Raw genomic sequence first — 21,737 nt, 5'->3', positions numbered from 1 at the left:
ATTTCACATCAAGAGAAAATATCAGTACCATAATTTGAAAGTGAAATTTCAAAGCGAGGTGAAGCAAAGTGAAGTTTTTATTTTTTTTAACGACATCATAAACGAGTTCTCAAATGGGAGTACGGGAAAGCACTTGAAGGCGTAACTTTATGTGTGATTTCAACAGGGTTTCTGTAGGTATCAGCAAATCGAATTGGATCTATTTTTCACGCATGCGCAAAACCCAGCCAACTTATAGGAAAAAAAAAAAGCCGAATGGAAACGATAAAACTATAAAATTACAAATCGAGTGCTTGCTTGCTTAGTTTGAGAACATAATGGATAGACAAATGAATGGAGACCAACGCTTCAAAAAGTGCAGGGAAAAATGCTGATTTTTAGCTTTGAAGAGATTTAAATGGGTTGAAACATATTCCATTCCAATGCGAAGAAAAACGGTCAGCGGCTCGAGAACTCCACACAAATGAAATCAAAGCATAAATCGACAAATGAGTCACAAATGAGGCGAATTTGTGAACACTCGCGCCCCCACCAAGTCCCGAAGGTTCCGTGCCCCCCCCCCCCCCGAAATAAATGCCATTTGCTTTAGGATTCACACAGTAACATCCGCCGACGCGCCGTTGATGTCATCGCTGCGTTTTGACCTCTCGGGAAGCGAGCTCGGCGCGCCAAAAAGTGTCCCCGCCCTCCGCGCGTCTGTCCGCAGCCTCCATCCATCACCCGGTGACAGCACTTAGTTGCCATGGCGGCGGGCGGGCGGGCGGGACATTTGGAATCATAAAAATAAAAAAAAGATGATGTCACATTTGGACTTGAGGGGCCAAACAAATATATTTCATGAAGGCACACCCCTTTTTACTCGTCGCCTTTTGATTAACCGCGCCAATAAAAAAAAAAAAATTGATCGGCCGAGCATTAGCGACTTGCTAAATCATTCTCTTCACCTTTGACCCTTGATGCGGTCGTAAAATAGCAGCTTATTATCACATGTTGGCCGTGTCCCCTTTCATCATCCGGTTCCAAGGCGGCGGGAGCGCCGCCTGCGTAAAAAAGCGTGTCAAGATGCACATCACACACCCAAAAAAAAAATAAAAAAACCCACTTCCTGCGCCATCCTGTTCTCGGCGGCCATTGTACAGTACAATGCGGCGTCTGTGTGAGGGCGCAGGTACAGTAACGGCGCCTCCATATGGCTCCCATTCCCCGCAGGAAGAAAGACTATATTGTCGGCGGCCTGTAAAAAATTAAGTGGGCCCCGCTCTTGAAAGTGTAACAAAGGCCCCGCCCCCTCCGCCTGACGCGTTCCGGAGGAGTCCTTTCACCTGGCCGAAAACCCAGGCAACAAACGCCACGTCTATGCCTAAACTTGCACATTTCTAACAATTTGCAGAAAAATATCAGGAGGTGTGTTTTCAAACATTTTCAAAGTGGCGTCTGTGCGAAAATCCTTCAAAAATGAAATTAGATGATGAAGCCATTTTTGGAAATTATTCCAAAGAATTTTCGCTTAGCTGTTCAATTTCAAATTCTGCCCTAAACCAGAATGGTCGTATTCGGCCTATTCCAGTGCTTTTCCATTTTTTTCACCATTCACTTTTGAATTTTTGCGACTCTAAATTAGAATATCTAAAAACTATACCTAAATCTGTATCCTTTTTTACATTAGCAATCAAAAATAATCAATATAAATCAACTGTTTACTACTTTTTACAGCGTTAACACAGGTAGTTCTAAACCAGAATAAAATGAACAAGTTATTGAAAAAAAGATGAAGCTTCATGAAGCACCGGTGCGAATGTTTTACTCCTCTAGATGGTGCTATTGGTTAAAAAATAAACATTAGCGCAATGGAAAAGTGCCAGCTAGAGCAGAGGTCCCCAACCCTCGGGTGGATCATCTGGCACACGGCCGCACCCGAAATAATGTTTTGGAACTGATCTAATGTATTCTTTAAGAGTGAAAGAGCTGTGCTTTATTTTGCTTGATCTTTGTTTTTGGCGCCGCCTCTGGTCGCTGTTGATATCGCATTTTGTAGTGAGGAAGGACGGTGTTGCTTTTGGTGTCTCTCAGAGAATTCTGGCCCACTTAAGTTGTACTTTCGTTGTAAGAATATTGTGGTTTGTGCCCAAAATTAGTTTTTGTGTCGCTCTAACAACTGGAAAAAATGTTAGCTAATATGCTGTAATCTTCAGCATGTTATATAGTGCTTCCTTGTATGCGTTTAGCTTGCTAGCATTTTCGTTGACGCCTTTGCTGTATGTTAGCATATGCAAAGGTTTGCATTGAGAAGTACTCATTTGCATCTAATTGACGATTTATGGTGAAATGATTTTCATTTGTAATTCAGTTATAATTGATTTAATCAATGAAATTTAAAGTATGTACATTTTTTTCAGCGATATTCACCAACGGCCTTTGTTTGATGTGTCGTTAACGGCGAGCATCTGTTTTACTTGCGCTTGATATCGGTCATTCGCCGCCCCCCCCAACAAATACTTTGCGTATAACTTTTTAAGTGTATTGAGTTTGTCATTTGAAATGAATGTGTTTTTATTACACTTTAACCCACACACATTTAACCCGCCTCGTCTAATTGGCCGAGGGCTCTGATTGGCTCCTGGACGGCTGCCAAAGACCAGTGAGAGGCCTGTCTGCCACATCAAAGATGTGTGTGCGATTGTGTGCGTGGGTACTCCAAGGTGACCACACACACTCTGCCTTTACTATTAAACCTTACATCAATTAAACGCGCGCTTGTGTGTGCAGGGGTCTTGACACTCACAGTAGGGGGGGGCATCGGAGTCACAATGGTCCTTGTAGTCTTACAGCTGCTGAGCCTACGCACACGCGCGCACACACACACACACACACACACACACACACAGTAAAGTCAGTTATAAAAAATGCAGACGAGCAAATTAAAAGAAAAGTGCGGCGTACAGGAAATGGCATCATGGCGCTGGCGTCCTTCCCAACCCTTTGAGGCGCCATCACGGCTCCAAACATTTCGGCTGAGTTGGGAATCGCTCCGCTATATATGGAGCGCTATATAGTGAGCTTGCCGTATTGGATTATTCCTTATACAGTGCCCTCAAAGTATTCCGAAATGCATCAGTGTCGAAAAGTGTGGGACATCCTGCCTCGTTTTAATTCATTTATTTATTCTTTGTCTGATACGGCGGTAATGCTGTCCAGCCCGGCCTCTCATAATGCCAGAAAACGTCAATAATGGTCACAGGGAAATTAAATACACCCCCTGATTGATTGTGCTGTACTGTTTTGATTGATTTTCAGCAGAAGACTCATTCATGTTAATTCATGTATGTTAATGTCAAAAAAAAAGCTAGCTTCAAACATTATTTTGGCGGGCAAAAAAAAAAAAGTTATCCTTCCATGCTGACAATAAACATATAAATAATAGATGAAAATCAAAATTGTGCAAGGGAGGGACAGAGAGAAAATCAAAACTGTGTAAGGGAGGGACAGAGAGTGTTAAAATGTACATTACATAAAAAAATTAATTGACACAATAAAAACACTTTTTTTAAACCAGCCTGAGGGCGATTTACCGAGGAGCGCAGACTGGTTTTTTTTCATTATTATTGAAAAACTTACAGTATGGGGAGAAACATAATTATTGACACTACAAAATATCTACATTAATCAGTATACAGAATATACTTCATTTTAAAAAGTACATCAGATTTTTTTTAAAAATAAATAAATACTAGCGATATGAGTGTATGAAAATTTGATTATTGTAATTTTATAGCAAATATTTAGTTTTTCGAGCGCTTTTTGTCAAAAAACAAAAGCATATCGCTTAAATTCGTTACAGAACACTTCAACGCGTGTTTTTCTTCCAATAAAATTGCAGCGATGGATGTGATATTTTGACAAAGGCAATAAATATATTGACTAGATTCCCTTTTTAGAAATTCTTCCAAGCTATCATGTCGTCCAACTCACTATCCTTGAGAATAAAATCACATTTCCGCCAGAACAAACTCAAAGGCAATACTGTAGCAGAAAAACTCAAACACACCATGTGACAGGAAAATGGCGTCACGAAAAATGGCGGAAACGAATCAATTGTACACATCATACATCACCTGAAACTCAGCGAAGCGTCGTTTGGTTTAACTTCGTAAAGTTGAGTCGCAGCTGCGTCGAACGCCACAAATGTCCAAGAACAGCTCACTTTTTTTTTAAGTTCGAAACAGCCTTATCATGCTTTGCTTTCAATCGTAAGAAAATGTTTAGTTAAACGTTTGCGTTGCCTCCTCCCCCGCCCCCCGGTTACCAGTTTCTTCTTCTCATCACAGGCCCGACGATAATAACGCGGGAAAGCCAACCCTGCGCCCTCTTGCGGAAAATATCTGCAGTGCATAGCATATTTTTTAGTGGAGTGCGGGGGATGTACGTGACAAACAACGATGAGTCTTTAACTACTCACTTTTATAGCGCAATCATCACAGCACGACACAAAAGTTTACAATGCGGCCAGTGTGAACACACAATGACCAACATACGCACATTGAACAACCAATAAAGATTTTTTTCCTCCTTAATTACGCTCACATTGAATCTCCACGTGTATGCAAACATAACAGGCTTCTTTTAGTTCATTAAATGTAATTACCGGTGCTAATTTGGAATTACTAACAATGTTTCTGCCTGTACTCACAAAAACAACAGCGGTGCTGTGTAAAGGCAGCTCACGTATTTAAAGGAGAACGAGCGTCGAAAAAATTCTTTACAATAATGTTGGTTGTGGCCCGGACACGGTGTTCTGATTGTTTTTTATGGAATATGAATGACGCTGTAAAACCCACTGTTATCCATCTCCCGGGACGGCCATTTTGTCACCTGCTGTCAAATGAAAATGAGACCACAGTTGCTCAGGGGTCAACTAATTGTCAATCGCGACTCAGCTTGCCGAGGTCACATGGCCAAACTCAGAAAACAGGTTTATAAATGTATTAGCGAGATCGTCTATCGCCTGCTTCAAAATTGTGTCGATGATTACAACGTGCATCCGTATATTACTCAAAATAAAGGCAAAAATGTTTTGCATGCACATGAGTCACTACAACACAATTTACTGATAAGTGTTTTCCAGTTAATCAGCTCTTATTTCGAAAAGAAACATGCAGCGTTCCAGTCACGACGTTGTGTAAAAGAGTCACTGTAAAACAATGTAACGGTGATGTTCCAATTAATTTGCTCTTAATTCGAAAAGAAACCTGGAGCGTTCCTAACACAATCAATAAGTTGTTTCATGTTCCAGTTCGTTTGCTCTTAATTTGAAAAGACAACTCAACCATACGCCATACTTGCAAGCGTATTTTATTCCAAAAGTACAGATGATACATCATATGTGTGTTCCTGTACAGCTATACCTTGAGAAAACCACTTTGAGTTTTCTACTGACACAGTGAGGACATTTTGGAGAAGAGAGGACATTTAGGCGGGTCTTCACTTGTTCAGACCCCTTTTTGAAAGTCAAGACTTGCTTTTAGAGTATAGCTTTGAACTAGGTTGAGGTTGTGCAATCATTTATGATGGTTCCCCACAAGTATAGCTTTACAAAGGTGTGTGTGAGAGAGAGAAGGAAAGGGGCTGCTTAATATGTGAGAGAATCATGAAAAGCAGGATGCTTTTAGTCACCTTGCCCGATCAACTTCCTGTCCCACGCAGGAAGTGGACCCGTGTGTCTGACGTTGTCTTCATCTTTTTAAAAGTCCCTTCAGAATCGAGCCGCCCTGGATTCTCATGATTGTTCCATAACCGGCGACGAAGGGGCGAAGGTCAGGACATGGGGAAATTCCAGGATTGTGCCATCTTTTTTTTATTTATTTTTTTGGGGGGGGGGTTGACAGGATGGAGCCAGTGGCGTCACCCCCGTGATCTTTATTTAGCGGGCCGTCTTGAAGAGCGGCGTTGGGGATGACCCAGAGGAAGAGGTGAGCGAGGCGGCGGCGGCGCTCTGACTTCACGCCGCAACCATCCTGTGATTAACAATCTTGTTAAATTCTACAGCGTTTTCCCAGCGAGCATTCCTGCCCGCCAGTTAACGCGAGGAGTAATGAGAGGAACACGGCGTGGAAAATTCGGAAAGAAAAAAAACACGCGCTCATCGCACAAGTCGCGAACTGGCCGCCGATATGTCACATTGGAGAATCGCCCAATTGCACAGAACTCACAAAGCAACTACGGAAAACTTGGTAACTCTACTTCAGGTGGATTTCATTTTTCAGACCACGTTTTGCATTTGCTCCCAGCATTTGAAAAGCCATGACTTTAAATAAATAAACACTTCTATTGACGTAGTATGTACAAAGTATTGTTTTATACGAGTGAGTCTATTGCTCGAAAAACAAACTCAAAAACAACCCAGATCGTGTCAAACGGGGACTAACGCAAGTTATTCATTTTACCCCAAAAGTCCATTTCTGACCCAATTTGGGTTATTTTTCAGCCAATCATTTCAACAGTCAGGATTTTTCAACCTTTTTTTTTTTTTTAATCGTAAACTCATCGGGGTCAAACGAAGCCCAAACGGACCGATTCAACTTTTAAAATTCTTGATGAACCCAATCACTTCGGTCAGTCCATTTTTGAGCCAATTTGTGTTCTTTTTAACCCAACCGCAGTTCAGAGTGTATCCGCGCCGCTAACGAGACGCGTAAGGATGTTTTACCTTCGGGAAACACATCTGCTGGAGGTGTCATCGTGTTTCCAGGCTGATGTCATCACGCGTTACACGATGCCCACACGGCTACCCGGCGCTTTTACGAGCCGCGGGCGTTTGATGTGGCGCGCCTCCTCGCGATTCGAGAGGTGAGAGGCAAACGGCTCGCCCGCGGCCATTTTCCACCACATCTGGCGGAGCCCGACCCCTCCGTGGAGAATTTGCGCGAATGCGATTCAAATGGGAGGAGGAACGCCGATAATGAGCGGATCATTTGGATGTTTAAGGGTCCTAAAACGCAACCCTGGGGCACGCAACAGATTTTTTGAACCGCAATTTATGACTGTTTATATGGGCGCCTTTGTTAAAATTGTAAGATTCACAGAACAAAGACAAATGCAAACTTTTATAAAAGGTGTTTTACAAACCATACGATACTTTTGGTGTGTACCAGCTATTTTTTTATGCTTTCTTAACATATTTAAAGCGTGAAAATAGCTTGATAAGACTTCTATGAAGTCTCTGGGAGACTCACTTGTTTTTTTTTTGACCCTCCGCAGGAACAGGGACGTTTTACGTCACCTCAAGACTTAACACCTTGCCGCCGATTGTCGCCAATTGGCATCAAACTCCTTCTGCTCTGAATACAGCCAGAAATTGCATTTGTATTCTTTCACTGCCAAGCGATATATTACCAACACATACCTAGAAATCTTTTCCAAGCGTTAGTTTCTCCGATTTCCAGTCAGAAGGGACACCTGCGCCATTTTTTTTGTACGGCTAAGATTGACTAAGTTGTGCAAAAATAACAGCAACCGCTTTTTTTATACTTAATAAAGAAAGCAAATCAACTTTTGAAGTTATGTATTAACCCAATAAATGTAGTCACTCCATTTTTAATTCAATTTGGGTTATTTTTGAATCAATTATTCACAATGTACATTTTCAGCCAACGTTTTCTACACTATTAAAGCAATAAAATTTAGTCAGCCCATTTTTGACTCAATTTGGGTTATTTTTGACCCAATTATTTTATAACAAACATTTTCAACCAACATGCTAAAAGCAATAGTGTGAAAAAAAGAGGATCCACCCAACTTTAAAGTTATTTAATCCAATCAAATTTTGTTCATTTTTTTTGTTTTGTTTTGTTATCAATTTGGGTTATTTTTGACCCAACTATTTTACAACATACTGTATATTTTTAACCAACATTTTCACACTCTAAATGCAGCTGTGCCAGAAAGATCATCAAATGGGGATCAACCCAACTTTTCGAGTTATTTAACTCATTAAAATTTAGTTCGTCCATTTTTTTTAATCAATTTGGGTTATTTTTGACCCAATTATTTTACAACACACATTTCAAGAAACATTTTACACTGTAAAAATATCAGTGTTAAAAACAGTCAAAAAAGGATCAATCCAACTTTTAAGTTATTTAATCCAATACAATTCAGCCAGTCCGTTTTTTTTAATCAATTTGGATTATTTTTGACACAAATTTACAACATATATTTTTAACCAACATTTTCACACTCTAAATCCAGCTGTGCCAGAAAGATCATCAAAAGGGGATCAACCCAACTTCTAGTTATTTTTTAACCCAAACAAATCAGTCAGTCCATTTTTGACTGGATCTGGGTTATTTTTCACCCATATTTTTTACAATACATTTCAACCAACATTTTCTACACTCTTAAATCATCTGCGAAAAAAGATTGTCAAAAGGGGATGGACCCAACTTTTAAAGGTACTTTAAGGGTCCATTTTTTTTTTTTTTTTGAGGAAATGGTTAGATTAGATCCACTTGAGTAAGCCGGTTTGTTTGAAGCTTAACGCAACGTCGTTCGAAAGGCAAATTTCCACATGGGACAAGTAGGTATGTCCGAGACAGGACCGGGACGGGGGCGATCGACCGAGGACCGGGCCGGATGCGGTAGAGGAAAGGCGAGGTGGGAAGGCTCATTCGGAGCGCCGGGGGCTCCGGACACAAATGGCCGCCGGGGGAGTTCACAAGCGGGCGGGGTCAGAAAAGGAGCCCGTGCTGTCGGCTCAAGCTTTATTGATCACGCGGCCCAAACAAAAACATCTCGGTGTGTCCCCGCATGTTGCCATGGAGACAAAACCGGCACAAAAATCTTGTGCGACTAAATTTCTCTTGACTGTGTACCGGTGAACTTAATCTGACCTTCTCCAACCTTTTCACAAAGTGTTGCACTGCTAAAAATCACAACAGGTGTTTGCTTCCCTGGTTCAACCAAAATTTTTAATATAAGACATTGATTGAGGAATTCCGATATTTGCTTCTGAATACATTACTTGTTTTTTGTTTTTTTTTTTCAAAATGAGAGCAAATTAATTGGACCATGAAGCAACTCACTGATTCCTTTGTGTCAATTGAGATTAAATGTATCAAGAGTGGTTGTCAAATGGGGGACCCCTGTGAGTATGTGAAACCTGTTAAAATCCCACGTACCCCCAGTACGAGAGATTTTAAACAGTTTTCTGCAGATTTCAGACAATCGAATCGAGTGATTTTTAATGCTGTGACAGGAACGGCACATTTTCAAATTAGGAGCAAAGGAATTGGACCGCGAAGCAACTTAATGCTAATTTTGTGTTTCTACTTGGCAAAGTGTACTAAGCCTTTAATTTGTTATGTTTGATATGGATGCACAATGTCATTAGTGACGCTATTTTTCGGCCTACGAGCCAGAAACGAATCAAATGTCACGCGATCTATATCGGTCAGTAGCCGAGCCCCGACCGACCGTATATGTTGTTTTCAGTCGACGGCAAAAGGCAAAATGGCCACCGTGGATGCCTAATCGATATCCCGCAAACGTAATATTAATAAGGGTGCTCTTTATTTTCCACAATTTAAAAAAAAAAAATACACTAGGCAATTTTTTAAACATTACATTTCTGTAGTGTTGGTGATAAGGGTGTGACATTCCAAAGCCATAATGACAGTTGGACATTGACAAGTGTACAGATGGTCAAATTAAATTCACCGGTTAAGGTGCTCGCCCAACTTGGATTTTGCGAGCAGTGAATTTGTTGAAGTGCGGCCGCAAGGCACGTCAGACGACTTTGCGTAAGCGAAGGAGATAGCAAAGTACAACCAAACGGATGGCGGTGAAAGAAAGAGGAAACAGAAAGAGGGCGGAAGCCACAAGCGGGACCAAGCCGGGAAGCGGCGCGGCGGCGCCGTAGCAAAAGTCTTTCCGACGTTCGAGGCACTCAATGGGACTTTTGTTTACAAGGCTCGCCCGCTCTTTGCCAAGTCAACTTTTCCGTCGGGATGGAGTTCACGGACTAACTTTTCCATGGCGTCTCCATGCACCTTTGGCGATGAAGAAGAGAAAGAAGCGCCTGAGGGGAAGGGGAAGAGGAAAGGAAGATCCGACAATCCCGCCGGCGGCGTTCAAAGAGAATAGCCAGTCCGTTCGGAACGCGTTCCGCCGCGACGCCTCCGACTGGTTTCGCCGCGGCGGGCGCTCGCAAGATCAGAATCCGTCTCCGACTGGGCGGCGCTTCCTCCGCCCGCCTCGCTGCGTGAGAGGAGCGCATGAAACGGAAAGAGAGACGAGAGACCGGCGCGAGGTTACGCGAGGCATACCCGGGAGGGGAGAATTCTCTTCGGGGTCACTCGGCTGCCCGGGCCGGTCCGAACGGGCCCACCATCCGCATGGCGGCGTAGTTCTGCGGGTTAGGACACAGAGGACAAAGACGGACGATGAGACGTTGGGTTCCCGACTCCCCGGTCGCTACGCGGGCCAGGGACGACACGTGAAAATAGAAATACCTCAACCCTTCCTTGACTGATTACAGCACGTTTGAGTCCCAGAATTTGAAAGCGGCCTTTGCACGCCCCCAAACGAAAACAATCGCACACCCCACACGTAGGGATTTTGAGCGGGCATTTAAGTGGACTATCACCATTTAAAAAGCTCAAAACGGCGAGTAAAGAAGGAGTCTTAAAACAGCCGCAAACTTGCCGGGAAGGAGTAGAGGAAGACGCCAAGGAAGAGGAGGACGAGGAAGAGGATGAGGAAGAGGACAATGAACCACTTGAAACGCCTCCACAGGATGAAGCGCGCGGTCTTGAAGGGGGACGAGAACCACAGGAAGGACGTCTCGGGACGCCTGGGCGCACCGACGGAAAATGATTTGGCTCGGATTGATTTTCTTTGACTCATTGAAGCTTTTTCTCTGCGCGCTCACCGAGGTTCCTCCAGGTGCGGGTTGGCGTTGGGCTCGTCTCGGCCCAGCCCGGCCGGTCTCTCCTCGTCTTCTTGCTCCGTCACCATCTCCAGAGTCATCTCCACCTTCCCCTGCGGTGCCGTCGCGTGTCGGAAAACAGTTGGGTCAAAAAGAACCCGATTTTGAGCTTGTCCATTAAACCTAAAATGTCACGTCAAATTAATAACCAAAAAAATCAACCCGACTTTTGGGGTAGAATCATTCACTTTTGTGGTAGTTTTATGGGTTATACGTTTCCCACAAGGCTTTGGGTGAAATGACAACCCCAATGAAAACCCCAAACCCCAAACAAGCCAACATTTGGGGTGGAACGGATAGCCCAACTTTTTTAGGGTAGTTTTTTGGGTTATACATTTCCCACAACTTTTTGAGTAGAATGAATAACCGAAAAAGTAGGGTCCAATCAATAACCAACAAAACAACCCCGTTTTTCGGGTTCTTTTGCACAAAACTACTCAAAAAACAACCCCGTTTTTCGGTTCTTTTGCACAAAACAACCCAACGCTTTAGGTGATTTTATGGGTTATTCATTTCACGCACTTAAATTAAAAAAACAAAACAAAATTTGGGTACAATAAATAACCAAGAACCCAATTTTGGGAGGATGTTTTGTACAAAACAATCCAGCATTTTAAGGTTGTTTTATGTGTTATCCATTTCACCCAAAAAGTAAGGTGAAACAAAACAAACCCAATTTTGAGATTATTTTGCACAAAACAATTGAAACCTTTTAGATTGTCTCATAGGTTAGACATTTAGCATAACAAGTTGGCTGAAATGAATAACCCCAAAAGTTGACTCCAATGAATAACCAAAAAACAACCAGTTTTGTTGCTGTTGTTTTATGGGTCATTCACTTCGTACAACCTTTTTGGGTAAAGTACCAGAAGGTTGGGTCAAATTGACCAAATTAGAAGTTGGTCTTTGTTTGACCCATAATGGGCTATTTTGGACATAAATACTTTAAGAGTGGCGCTTGAAGTGATTCATAGAAATAGTTCAAGTGCAAGAGAATTCACTCTATAAAGAATTGGGTGAAAAAAAAAAAAAGACTCACAGCGAGGAGTTTGTGTCCATCCTGATGGCGGACGCAGGGCCACCAGCCTTTGACTGTCTTCTGCTCAAAGAGGGACGCCCGCGGGTCTGTCGGTTGTTCCAGAAGATGAAGGTCGCACTTCTCCGGCGACTTGGCGGGACGTATCATGCGATTCAGGTCCATCACCAGGTGCCCTGAGAGCAAGGGAAGAGGCGAATACATTCTTAGAAAACCAGATTAAATCAAAAGAACAAAATGTCCAAAACATAATCCAAACATAAATGCAGGCTCAAGGAAAAGATAAACAGGAAATAGTTTCATGCAAGCCTTGTAAAACTGGACTATGAGTACCCCCGGGTTACATGAAGGAACTTTAGGGTGAGATTTGAACATCTTCAAATGTAATTTGATGATTTTCAATGCTGTGAAAACAGTGAAGCTTCCTTTTCAAATTAAGAGCAAATTAATTGGAGCATGCAGCAACTTACTGCAAAATTGGCATTTTCCTTTGCAAATAAAAAGCAAATGAGTTAGAAAATGGAACAAATTTGAAGATAGTGCTTTGGTGACTTTTTGCGAAACGTTACATTCTTTTGTTACATTTTATACGAGCGCACGTTGTTGGCGACACAATTTTGCAGCAGAAGAGCCAGGAAATAAAACAAATGACGTTACACAATTTCTATTTTAGAGTTGCTGAAAAAAATAGGCCGAGAGATACCGCTACAAATGCAGTTCCAAAATATTTTTTTCCTATTTTTTTGTTTTTATTTATGCCGGTTGGGTGGTAAAGGCAGAAAAAAAAAATCATAAAAAAGTAGAAAACTGTCGGTTTCATACAGTACTGAAAGCGAACACACGGAGAGCTATTCCGTGGCTTCTTCGTACAGAAATGCGATTGTTGTGTTGTCAAGCGGTAATAAAAGTGGAGGAACATGATGCCGTTTTGATGTTTTTTCATTCGCTCCCTCCCTCGCCACAGGAATTTCTAAGATGGCCGTCGAGCGGCGCGACGTTTAATGCGTCCCGACTTGGAAACGTGTCTGCCTCGAAAGGTCAAAGCTGTTTCTGATGATTTTATGGATTATGAAGGAAAATGAGATCAGCGTCGGCCCCTTTTTCCGTATTTGCGGACCTTTGAGGGATCCCGAGGTGAACGTTAGAGCGGTTTGATCAGGCTTGACGTTAAATATGGAGGCATTGCGGCGTGATGAACGACCGGAGCGAGACGCCGCGTCCGCTGGAAGTGTTTTTCCAGGGTTCCCGAGGATCGGAGGCTAGGAAAATGTCTGACCCTCACACCGAGCGGGAGCGGGAAGAAAGGCGGCGGCGGCGCTGACGAGCCGAGGACAGGCCGGAATGGAAGAAATGCTTTGAGGCGGCCGCGCCGAATAAACCTGAGCGACGGGAAACGCCGCCGCGCACCGACATGGTGACGGATCGCAATCTGGATTCCTCATCTTCCCCCTCATCCCCGCGTCCCGCTCGAAGAAAGAACAGACGGGCCCGGCGGCCATTTTTTATTCGCCCGGTCCGAGCCGGCTGGCGCGGCGGAAAAGTAAAGAGCCGGCAAGGTTAGCGCACGCGACCGCGAGCTGGATTCGGCGCCCGAGCTCGCGCAGACAATTAGCTGAAAATGTCACCCGGCGTGAATTCCGTGTTTTTCTGAGGTGCTCTAACAGGGAGCAATCTGGGAATACGGCTTCCTTTCCTGGAAGGCGTTTAGCGAGGCGCCGGCGGCTCGGGAAGGCGGAAGGAAGCGGATCGGCGTTGCCGTGGTCATGGCGAAATATCGTCGTCGAATGACCTTCATCAGGCCACGCGACGATTCAATCTGCGATGTCAAAGGGTCGATACATAAAAAGGTGGCGGAATGCGGTTCAACAAAATAAAAGCTATGCTAAAATTTATTTTCCGGGAAGTTGCCGCTACCGATCATGTAATCGGGCACCAAATAGCTAATCGGAATAGGGGGGGTAAAAAGATCTTGTTTTTAAGTAAGCAACAAAATAATTGCCAAAGGAAAACACATATACAAATGCGGGTGTTTCTTACACAGCATAGTCGGAAACAGTGGAAGTAAATGCAGCCAGTGGGGAACGTTCGCGTGAAGCTGGCATCATTAACATATGATAATGTCGGTTATGTCGAAATATTTTCATGTGGGAAGCATTGTCAGTGCGAAGGCCACTTAACGTGTGCAAATTTAATTTTTGACAATCGCAGCACAATACTGCTTCAGAAACATTAGATAGATCTCTGCCTATGAATTGGGTCTATGCGACAAATGAGCTGAAATGGCACATTTGGGTCAGTATGTTTGATCAAAATGTGATCAGTGGGAACGGCAACTTTTGTCGGGCTGTAAACGGAGACATTTACGTGTATCGCACAACGCGCTGGAAAGTGACAAAAGGACTAGATTTGGACGAAAACGGGTAGCCAACAAATACATTCTAGTGGATCTACATCACTGCAGGTTGGGGGTTCAATTCCCGAGCGCCGCATTCACACAGAGTGGAGATAGCGAATAAATACCAAGGTAGTCGTCGAAGGAGAACTTGTCATTGTCCCACACCTGAACGGTCAGTCTGGGAGCGAGTTTGGTTTCGGCTTTGTCCAGATTCCAGAAATGTTCCTGCGGACGGAGACGAGCGGGTCACGCCGGACAAAAGCCGGGCGGGACATTTCACCTCCCGTCCTCTGGCTCACCTTTCTGTCGACCACGCACAGCTGCTCGGCGGGCAAGTAGAGGAAAGGGAAGACGAAGCGGTAGTTGAAATTGGCGTCCCCGTCCAGCGAGCGGTAGTGGACGTCCGTTTTCTGCTTGTTGTGCTCGTGCCCGTCCAGCCAGCTGCGGAAAAGGACGGCGGGTCGGCGGGGGCCGGCTTTCCGTTTTTGGCACCTACCCTTTGACGTAGATGTCGCTCATCTTCTCCCCGCCGATGCTGACGTCGTCCAGGATGACGTCGCTGGTGTTCCAGATGATGCAGCGCAGCAAGAACCTGCGCGCCCGCTCGTTAGGACGCCGATTCCCAAACAAGTGTGCCGCGCGCGACAAAGCGTTTTGAATTATCCTCCTTTGACTGTCCCGCTTCAAGGTACCGATGGGTTATTGGATCAATTTGTTCTCATGTTTGGACCGGATGTGACAAGCCCTTCACCGGGTTGTCCCACCAGTTACGATTGAGTAGCTGAATTTATCTTGACCTTCTGAGCATCACAAGTACATGAAAAAAAAATGTAAAGGATAGTATTAGAATGCTCTTACTTCTTAGCCTTGCGTGGCGTGATGTTGAAAGGGGGTCCAGGTGGTCCCAGGGACTTGGGGAACAGGTCCACCCACATCATCAGACGTCCCTGCCGGGAGGCGCAAAGCGGCCAATCCGGTGAGGACCGGGGTGCCAACCAAAAGCGGAATGGGGAGTTAGCGTACCTGCTCAATGTCGGGCTGCAGCGGGTTGTACAGAGCTCGGGTTTCTACGTGTTCCGGCACCAGATCCATTTGCCTGAGAATGTGCAGCGAGAGACGCTCCTCCACGGGGCCCAAATGGCGTTGGCACATGTGTCCGCCCGCTGCCAAAACAATAGCGATTAGGAATCATGTCAAAAAGCGGGCATACTCCAAATATTGAAAAACATCCCAATACGGGTGAAAAAGTAGCCAACACTTTGGTGTAGGTTATTTACTGAGCCCCGGAAATGGGTTAAACGAATGACCCACAAGACAACCCAATTTTGTTGAGTTGTTTTGACCAGAAGACCCAACCTTGTGGTTGTTTTGTACAAAAATGTTTTTGTGAATTTGAGCCAGAATTTGGGTTTCAATAAATAACTCCTGCGATTGGCTGGCAACCAGTGCAGAGTGTCTCCCGCCTACTGCCTGTAGACAGCTGGGATAGGCACCAGGAAGCCTGTGACCCTACTGAGGATAAGCGGCTTTAGAAAATGAACGGACGGATGGCTGGATGGATAGATAGATATGGATGATGGATGGATGAATAACTCAAATTGAGTTGATTATCGCGACTCTTAGACCCAATATTTTAAAAACAAGCGCAATTTTAAACTTCATCTTCAAGTGAAATCTATAAAATGTTTTACTTCTACTGTATTATTATCGTTTTTTTCCCATTGTAAAAATCTTTACACTGTAAAAATAGTTGAGGTAAAAAAATGATGTAACCCAATTATGGGTCAAAAAAGACAATTTTCATTGTCAAATTGAGAAAAAAAAGTTGGTCATTTTTTTTGGTCCATAATTGGCTTATTTTTGACCCACCTCAACTTAAAAAGCTGCTGGCGTAAATTGCATAGAAAACCCTGCATGTGTTAGTGTGTTAGACCTGTGCCTTTAAGAGGCGGGGCATCGGCAAATCTGCGTGTGGGTGTGCTCGTTGTGTTTTACTGTGTGTCCAATAAAGCACTAAAATGATGGCCGTGGCTCTCCTTTCCCACACGCGAGGATATGGCAGGTTTGATAGCGGTAAATTACACTTTTCCTTGATTCAGATAAGGTAGGAAAAAAAAGTGTCTTACCAAGATCAGCAGCGGTGTACTGCACCCCTCTGAAGAGGACCGTATCCCTGTGGTAGACGGGCTTCCGCAGGTTCCTCCGCTCACACACGCCGGATAGCAGCTGCCTGGGCGTGAGCTGGTCCCGCCACCGGTTCACGCCCGAGCTAAGAACATTTAGCGGCGGGAGGCGGGTGACGGGGGCGTCCCCGATCAACGCGGCGGCAAATAGGTGGAAAACACCCACACGCAGTACGACTGCGGCAGACCGCAGCCGGCTCCGTATTTGGACAGGAAGCGGTTCTCCAAGTCGATGACCGTCTCGCCGATCTTCTCGTCTTTGCTCAGCACGTCGTGGTCGTACAGCATCACGCGCAGGTCTTTCTCCTGCGGGAGGGAACAGCTTAGCTCGAACATCCTGCACAAAAAAAAAAACGGTAAATGAAAGCGGAAAAGGTTCGCTGCATCAGGTGTCGTCTTGTCACACAATAGAACTGCACTTGCCTTCCAAAAGTAGGCTCCAGAGTGCAAGGGATGTAGTTTTCTTGGTCATTGATGGTCTTCTTTCCGAGTGTGATCTTCACATAAGGGTCACACTATGAAAAAAAAAGCAAAAACAGGATGTATCATGTGGACCTGTTAATGTGGAGTAAATATTTTTGAATGGCAAACCGAACCCTGCAGGAAAGCTGCTAAATACATAATATTTTATTATCTTATCTTCTTCATACACATAGTTTCTCCCATTCAATCTACTCCATAATATGCTCAGAATGTAAGTCTATTCATTCATTCTTTATGTTTTTGTTTAATTGCCTACCTTATGATTTGCTCCATTATGGAATGTAGTCTGCACAGTAGCAAATATTTTTGAATGACTTGAAGGCTACACACTAAAAAACATTTTTTTTATCCTATAATGCCACGGTTTATTGCTCGTGCGCATATGCCGTGGCGTTACGGGAAAAATGCATAAACCATGAAAGTACCGTATTTTCCGCACTATAAGGCGCACCGGATTATAAGGCGCATCCTCAATTAATGACATATTTTCAAACTTTTCCCATATATAAGGCGCACCAGATTATAAGGCGCACTCTCAATTAATGAAATATTTGAAAACTTTTTCAATCACAATATAGTAATACTCAAAGTAATAACAATAATAGCTAGAATAATAATTCTAAACTCAACTTTAAACACACAAAATAAACAGGTCAAGCTTACTTTATCACTTCATTCCCCATCTAGGAATCACCATCTCAGTATTGATCCATATATAAGGCGCAGCTGATTATAAGGCGCACCATCAGCTTTTTAAAAAATTAAGGCTTTTAGATGCGCTTTATAGTGCAGAAAATACAGTACTAATAGAAATGTTTATCTGTTTAATTTTGGAACCAACTATAGGCCAAATGCTAAGCTTGTGCAAGTCAACGCCCAAAAATGCTATGTTTTTAGCATTATAATTTTTTCAGGTATTTAATAAATATAATAAATAATTAATATATATATATAATAAATAATTAATAAATAAAAGAAATGTTTGCTCCACGTTGGCAGCACCATGCTTCAAGCGTCTCTTTTCAGCACAAAGCAGACCTTGCCGTTGGCGTCTTTTGGTTGAAGTCCCCGGGCCTGGATGACGTAAACCCGGACCAAACAGTCTTCCACCCCGTTGGGAGGAAGCTTCCTGAACTTTCGGGGAGGCAGGGAGGCCAAGGGGTCTTCTGGCAGGGCGTAGATCTTAAACAAACCCTGCTCGACAACAGCAACCGGAATTTTACAATCCGCGACTGTATCGTTGTATCGTTGCATCGCCGTCGGGAGACCAGAGAGTGACCTTGAACTCGCCCACCACTGAAGGATCTTCGCCTTCCCCTTGCATCTTTCCTCGCCGCAGCTTGAAGGTTTGACAGAAATCGGAAAAACCCTCAAAGGCCTCCACCTTCTCCAGCTCCCTGTCATAGACCTGAGGACGGCAGGCATATTGAAGGTGAAGAACCAACACGAGAATGGATGTTCAGTTAAGAAAAAGACAAATGTCAACTCCTTGACGTTTCCAATCACAAAAACAAAATATTTTCATTCAAGTAGAAGCGCATGGTGAGAGTTTTCATTAGAGTATAAAACATAAAGAAGCGGTAAATTTGGGTAGGATCCACAATAGCGACAGCACGCAACGATGATCCCCTCTCGGATATGGAAACTCTTTTATTGCTTTAACAAAATTATTTTCAAGATTTTTAACCCTTACAAATGCTATACTACAATAAAAAATGAGTATGGAGTAGGGACCTCAAGTTTACATTATTTTGTATCTGTGCCTGATTTTGAGGAGCTTTCTATACAGTCCTAATTCAACACCTTGGCAATGTATTAAGGGCAGAAAAAAATGATCCATGTAGTCTTTATTTATTTATTAATTTTAATTGACAACACTTTCAAAAGACTAGTTAAGCAGTGATTTACACCTAATAGTATTTATTTGTGCTGTTTTAGATTAGGTGCATATGCAGATATGTTGCATATACAGACCAATAAATAAGTAAATTCAAAGTGCATTTAAGAGACATGAGGAAAAGCCTACAACAAATATTAACAAATGTCAGCGTAAAAATTCTTGAAATAATAGAATTAACTAATATGTAGCTTCTGTCATCATCTTAATATTGCAACCACTGATATAACTTGGTCCATTTTGGTAGAAAAGTCGGCTTTTTACTTTGCATGTTCATTTTTTTTTTTGCGTCAATATGTCTGTTTTGTTCTTCTTCTCAATCTTCCAAGGCGTTTTGTTTTTGCTTTTTACTTTCTGGTTTGTTATTTATTATATATGTGACTTGTCACTGAGACCAAAAAAAAAATGCTGAGTTGTTGTTATTTCGGGCCGAAGCACTTTTAGGAAGCTTTTTTTTCCAGATCACACAAAAAACGACAAGACTGCTTTCAATTTGGATGGGGCGGTCAAATTTTCTCCATTGTTTGTTACTGTATGTTGTGCCACTATGTATTGCTTTCCAGAAGTAAAAAAAAAAAAAAAACGGGGAGCTTGTCGGCTTAGTGACGTTTTAAAACAGTTTAAACCGTACTAAATTAGAATCTCTATTCTAATGTGAAAAAACTTTTTAGCACACCCCCTACAAAAAAGTTGCATCGACAGGGTGATTGAAAGTATGCGCCCCTGGCGAAAATTTTGCATTTAGGACACAGGCAAACGAGAACACTGCCTAGGCCTTTGGGATGGGACGAGATCTCATAGGACGAGATCTCGTGAGATGAAACGCCACAAGACGTTGAGGTGTTTTACGTTTAATCCATCCATCCATTTTCTATTGCCGCTCATCCTCACAACGGTGGCAGGCTTGCCGGCGCCTATCCCGGCTGACTTCGGACACCCTGAACCGGTGGCCAGCCAATCGCAGGGCGCGCGGAGGCGAACAAGCATTTGCGCAGCCAATCACATCCAAGGGGAATTTCCAATACACCTGCTATGCGTGTTATTGGAAGGTGCCGGAGTGCCCGGAGAGAGCAGGCTCGGGGAGAACGTGCAAACTCCATCCGGGAAGGCCGGAGCCAGCTGGAATTGAACCCGTGCCCCTTAACCGCCATGCGGACATGCCGAGCACTCGACCACGTGGTTATGTGTTGTTAATGTATCTATTTTGACCGTTCGGGGCGGAGAGGGTTTGGTGAGAATCGGCATCGAGCGGTTAAAAGTCCGCTGACCTGCAGCGTGTCCGAGCCTCGCTCCAGATACGTCCCGCACTTGCCGCTCTCCCCCGTGGAAGCGTACAACTTGCTCCACCAGTCCATCAACTCTTCTTCCTGACGGGGGAACAATCAGAGGTCAGCGGCGGAAAACGTTCGCACCTGACGCCGGCATCAATTATGGAATCAATAAAAGCGGTGCCCGCGGGGACGTGGGCGAGGTCCCAGATTCCGAGATTAAACACGTTCTAAGTCGCTTGTTAACACATTTCTCCGAGTCTCCCCTCAAACCACATGAAGGGTTAGCTCTTGGAGAAAACAAGAAGTCTCTTTGTACTGGAATGTACGCTGGCGTGAAAGTCAAGCTTGTAAAGCGCGAGCGCGGCTGCCATGAGTCATGTGAGGCCGCGTTCGCCGTCTTCCATTCTCTACAAATGTTGACTGACGGCTTTCTGCGGTTTGGATGCGGGCCCTCCGCTTTTTATGTCGCCTTTTTTTTTATGGGGTCTCATTTTCCCAGTGTGAGAGCGCGAGCGTCGTCAAGTTGACTAAAAGTCATCTCGCTTTGGCTTTGGCCTTGTCGCCCGTTGTCAAAGCGCGCAAAACGCCGCGCGCGCATTGGACTTTGACCCCGCCTCGCCCGCCAACCTTCAACCCTCTGCGGATGGCTAAAATGCGCCACTTTTTCCTTTGTGTGGGCGCTCAAATGTTGAACAAGAGCGCTCTCACGGAAGGGTGGGCTCAGCGTAGGATACCCTCTCCAAACTTTCCCACACTCCCGCGTAAACGCCGCCACTTTCCTCATTTTCCCCAATGGCGCGGAAACGGGCAGCGGCCCGCATTTAACGCGCCCTCGGCGGGCCGGCCGCTCGCGCCGACGCGGACTTAAAATATGGAACGCGAAGTTCCAGTCGAATGTTTGGAAACACGTTCAAATTGGAAGGCGAAAAACACAGAGGTCACGAAATGCATGTTACGATTTATTGATAATGCGTAGCAGCGAAAGTCATTCGGGTTATAAAGCATCGTCCGCATCATTAAACTGATGGAGAGAATACCAAGATGTGCAAAGAATCCAAATCATAATACAGATTGTGTTCTGAAAAACGTTTTGGTTTTTGGCAAATCCAATAAAAAAAACATTATGTCGATGACGTCTAATTTGGAAGACAAGCGGAGGGAAAAAAAAGGTGTTCGCTGATCATCAACGTGAGTCACTATTTTTTCAAATCAAGACATTTCTTAAAATGAAAAATAAAGCCAGGATTCTCACTTTGATCAGGAAAAAAAGTTTGATTTGAGGTCTTTAAGAAAGTGAGGATTCTGACGTCAGGTCTTAAAAGTTCAAATTCTCACTACATTATCCGAATTTTTAGTTGAGTCTAAAGTCTGACACGTTTTTAGACTAAAGCCGGAATTCTTATTTTATTCTCAGAATTTTGCCTTCATTTTTGAATTTTACAAACTCATCCAGAATCAGAACTCAGAATTACATCCAACATTAAAGTCATA

General features: G+C 43.8%; 2 protein-coding genes across 4 annotated transcripts in view; both read right to left on the bottom strand.

Moving 5' to 3' along the window:
• Positions 1-4,297, bottom strand: part of tkfc (triokinase/FMN cyclase) — a 104,473-nt gene extending 100,176 nt beyond the window's left edge. For both annotated transcript variants that reach the window (XR_015865603.1, XM_088414761.1), the window contains exons 1-2: positions 4,113-4,297; positions 2,783-2,837 (exon numbers count right to left, since the gene is read on the bottom strand). The gene's annotated coding sequence lies outside the window, so the exon portion shown is untranslated. The remainder of the gene's footprint in view (positions 1-2,782; positions 2,838-4,112) is intronic.
• Positions 4,298-5,333: 1,036 nt separating this feature from the next.
• dysf (dysferlin, limb girdle muscular dystrophy 2B (autosomal recessive)) overlaps positions 5,334-21,737 on the bottom strand; it is a 38,696-nt gene continuing 22,292 nt past the window's right edge. For both annotated transcript variants that reach the window (XM_088417718.1, XM_088417728.1), the window contains 16 exons: positions 20,244-20,342; positions 18,358-18,486; positions 18,117-18,272; positions 17,019-17,110; positions 16,762-16,932; positions 16,539-16,681; positions 15,436-15,575; positions 15,271-15,359; positions 14,909-15,004; positions 14,712-14,853; positions 14,538-14,637; positions 12,021-12,193; positions 10,925-11,034; positions 10,699-10,846; positions 10,320-10,402; positions 5,334-6,011 (listed from right to left, as the gene is read on the bottom strand). In XM_088417718.1, coding sequence (XP_088273844.1) covers positions 10,346-10,402; positions 10,699-10,846; positions 10,925-11,034; positions 12,021-12,193; positions 14,538-14,637; positions 14,712-14,853; positions 14,909-15,004; positions 15,271-15,359; positions 15,436-15,575; positions 16,539-16,681; positions 16,762-16,932; positions 17,019-17,110; positions 18,117-18,272; positions 18,358-18,486; positions 20,244-20,342 — 1,845 coding nt within the window. In that variant the 3' untranslated portion in view covers positions 5,334-6,011; positions 10,320-10,345. The remainder of the gene's footprint in view (positions 6,012-10,319; positions 10,403-10,698; positions 10,847-10,924; positions 11,035-12,020; positions 12,194-14,537; positions 14,638-14,711; positions 14,854-14,908; positions 15,005-15,270; positions 15,360-15,435; positions 15,576-16,538; positions 16,682-16,761; positions 16,933-17,018; positions 17,111-18,116; positions 18,273-18,357; positions 18,487-20,243; positions 20,343-21,737) is intronic.

The sequence above is a fragment of the Hippichthys cyanospilos genome, chromosome 1 (genome assembly GCF_059441005.1).
Source record: "Hippichthys cyanospilos isolate Australia breed blue-spotted pipefish chromosome 1, RoL_Hcya_1.0, whole genome shotgun sequence".
NCBI classification, from domain to species: Eukaryota; Metazoa; Chordata; class Actinopteri; order Syngnathiformes; family Syngnathidae; genus Hippichthys; species Hippichthys cyanospilos.
The sequence above is the reverse complement of the archived record's forward strand: the minus strand, read 5'-3'. Positions and strand labels throughout refer to the sequence as shown.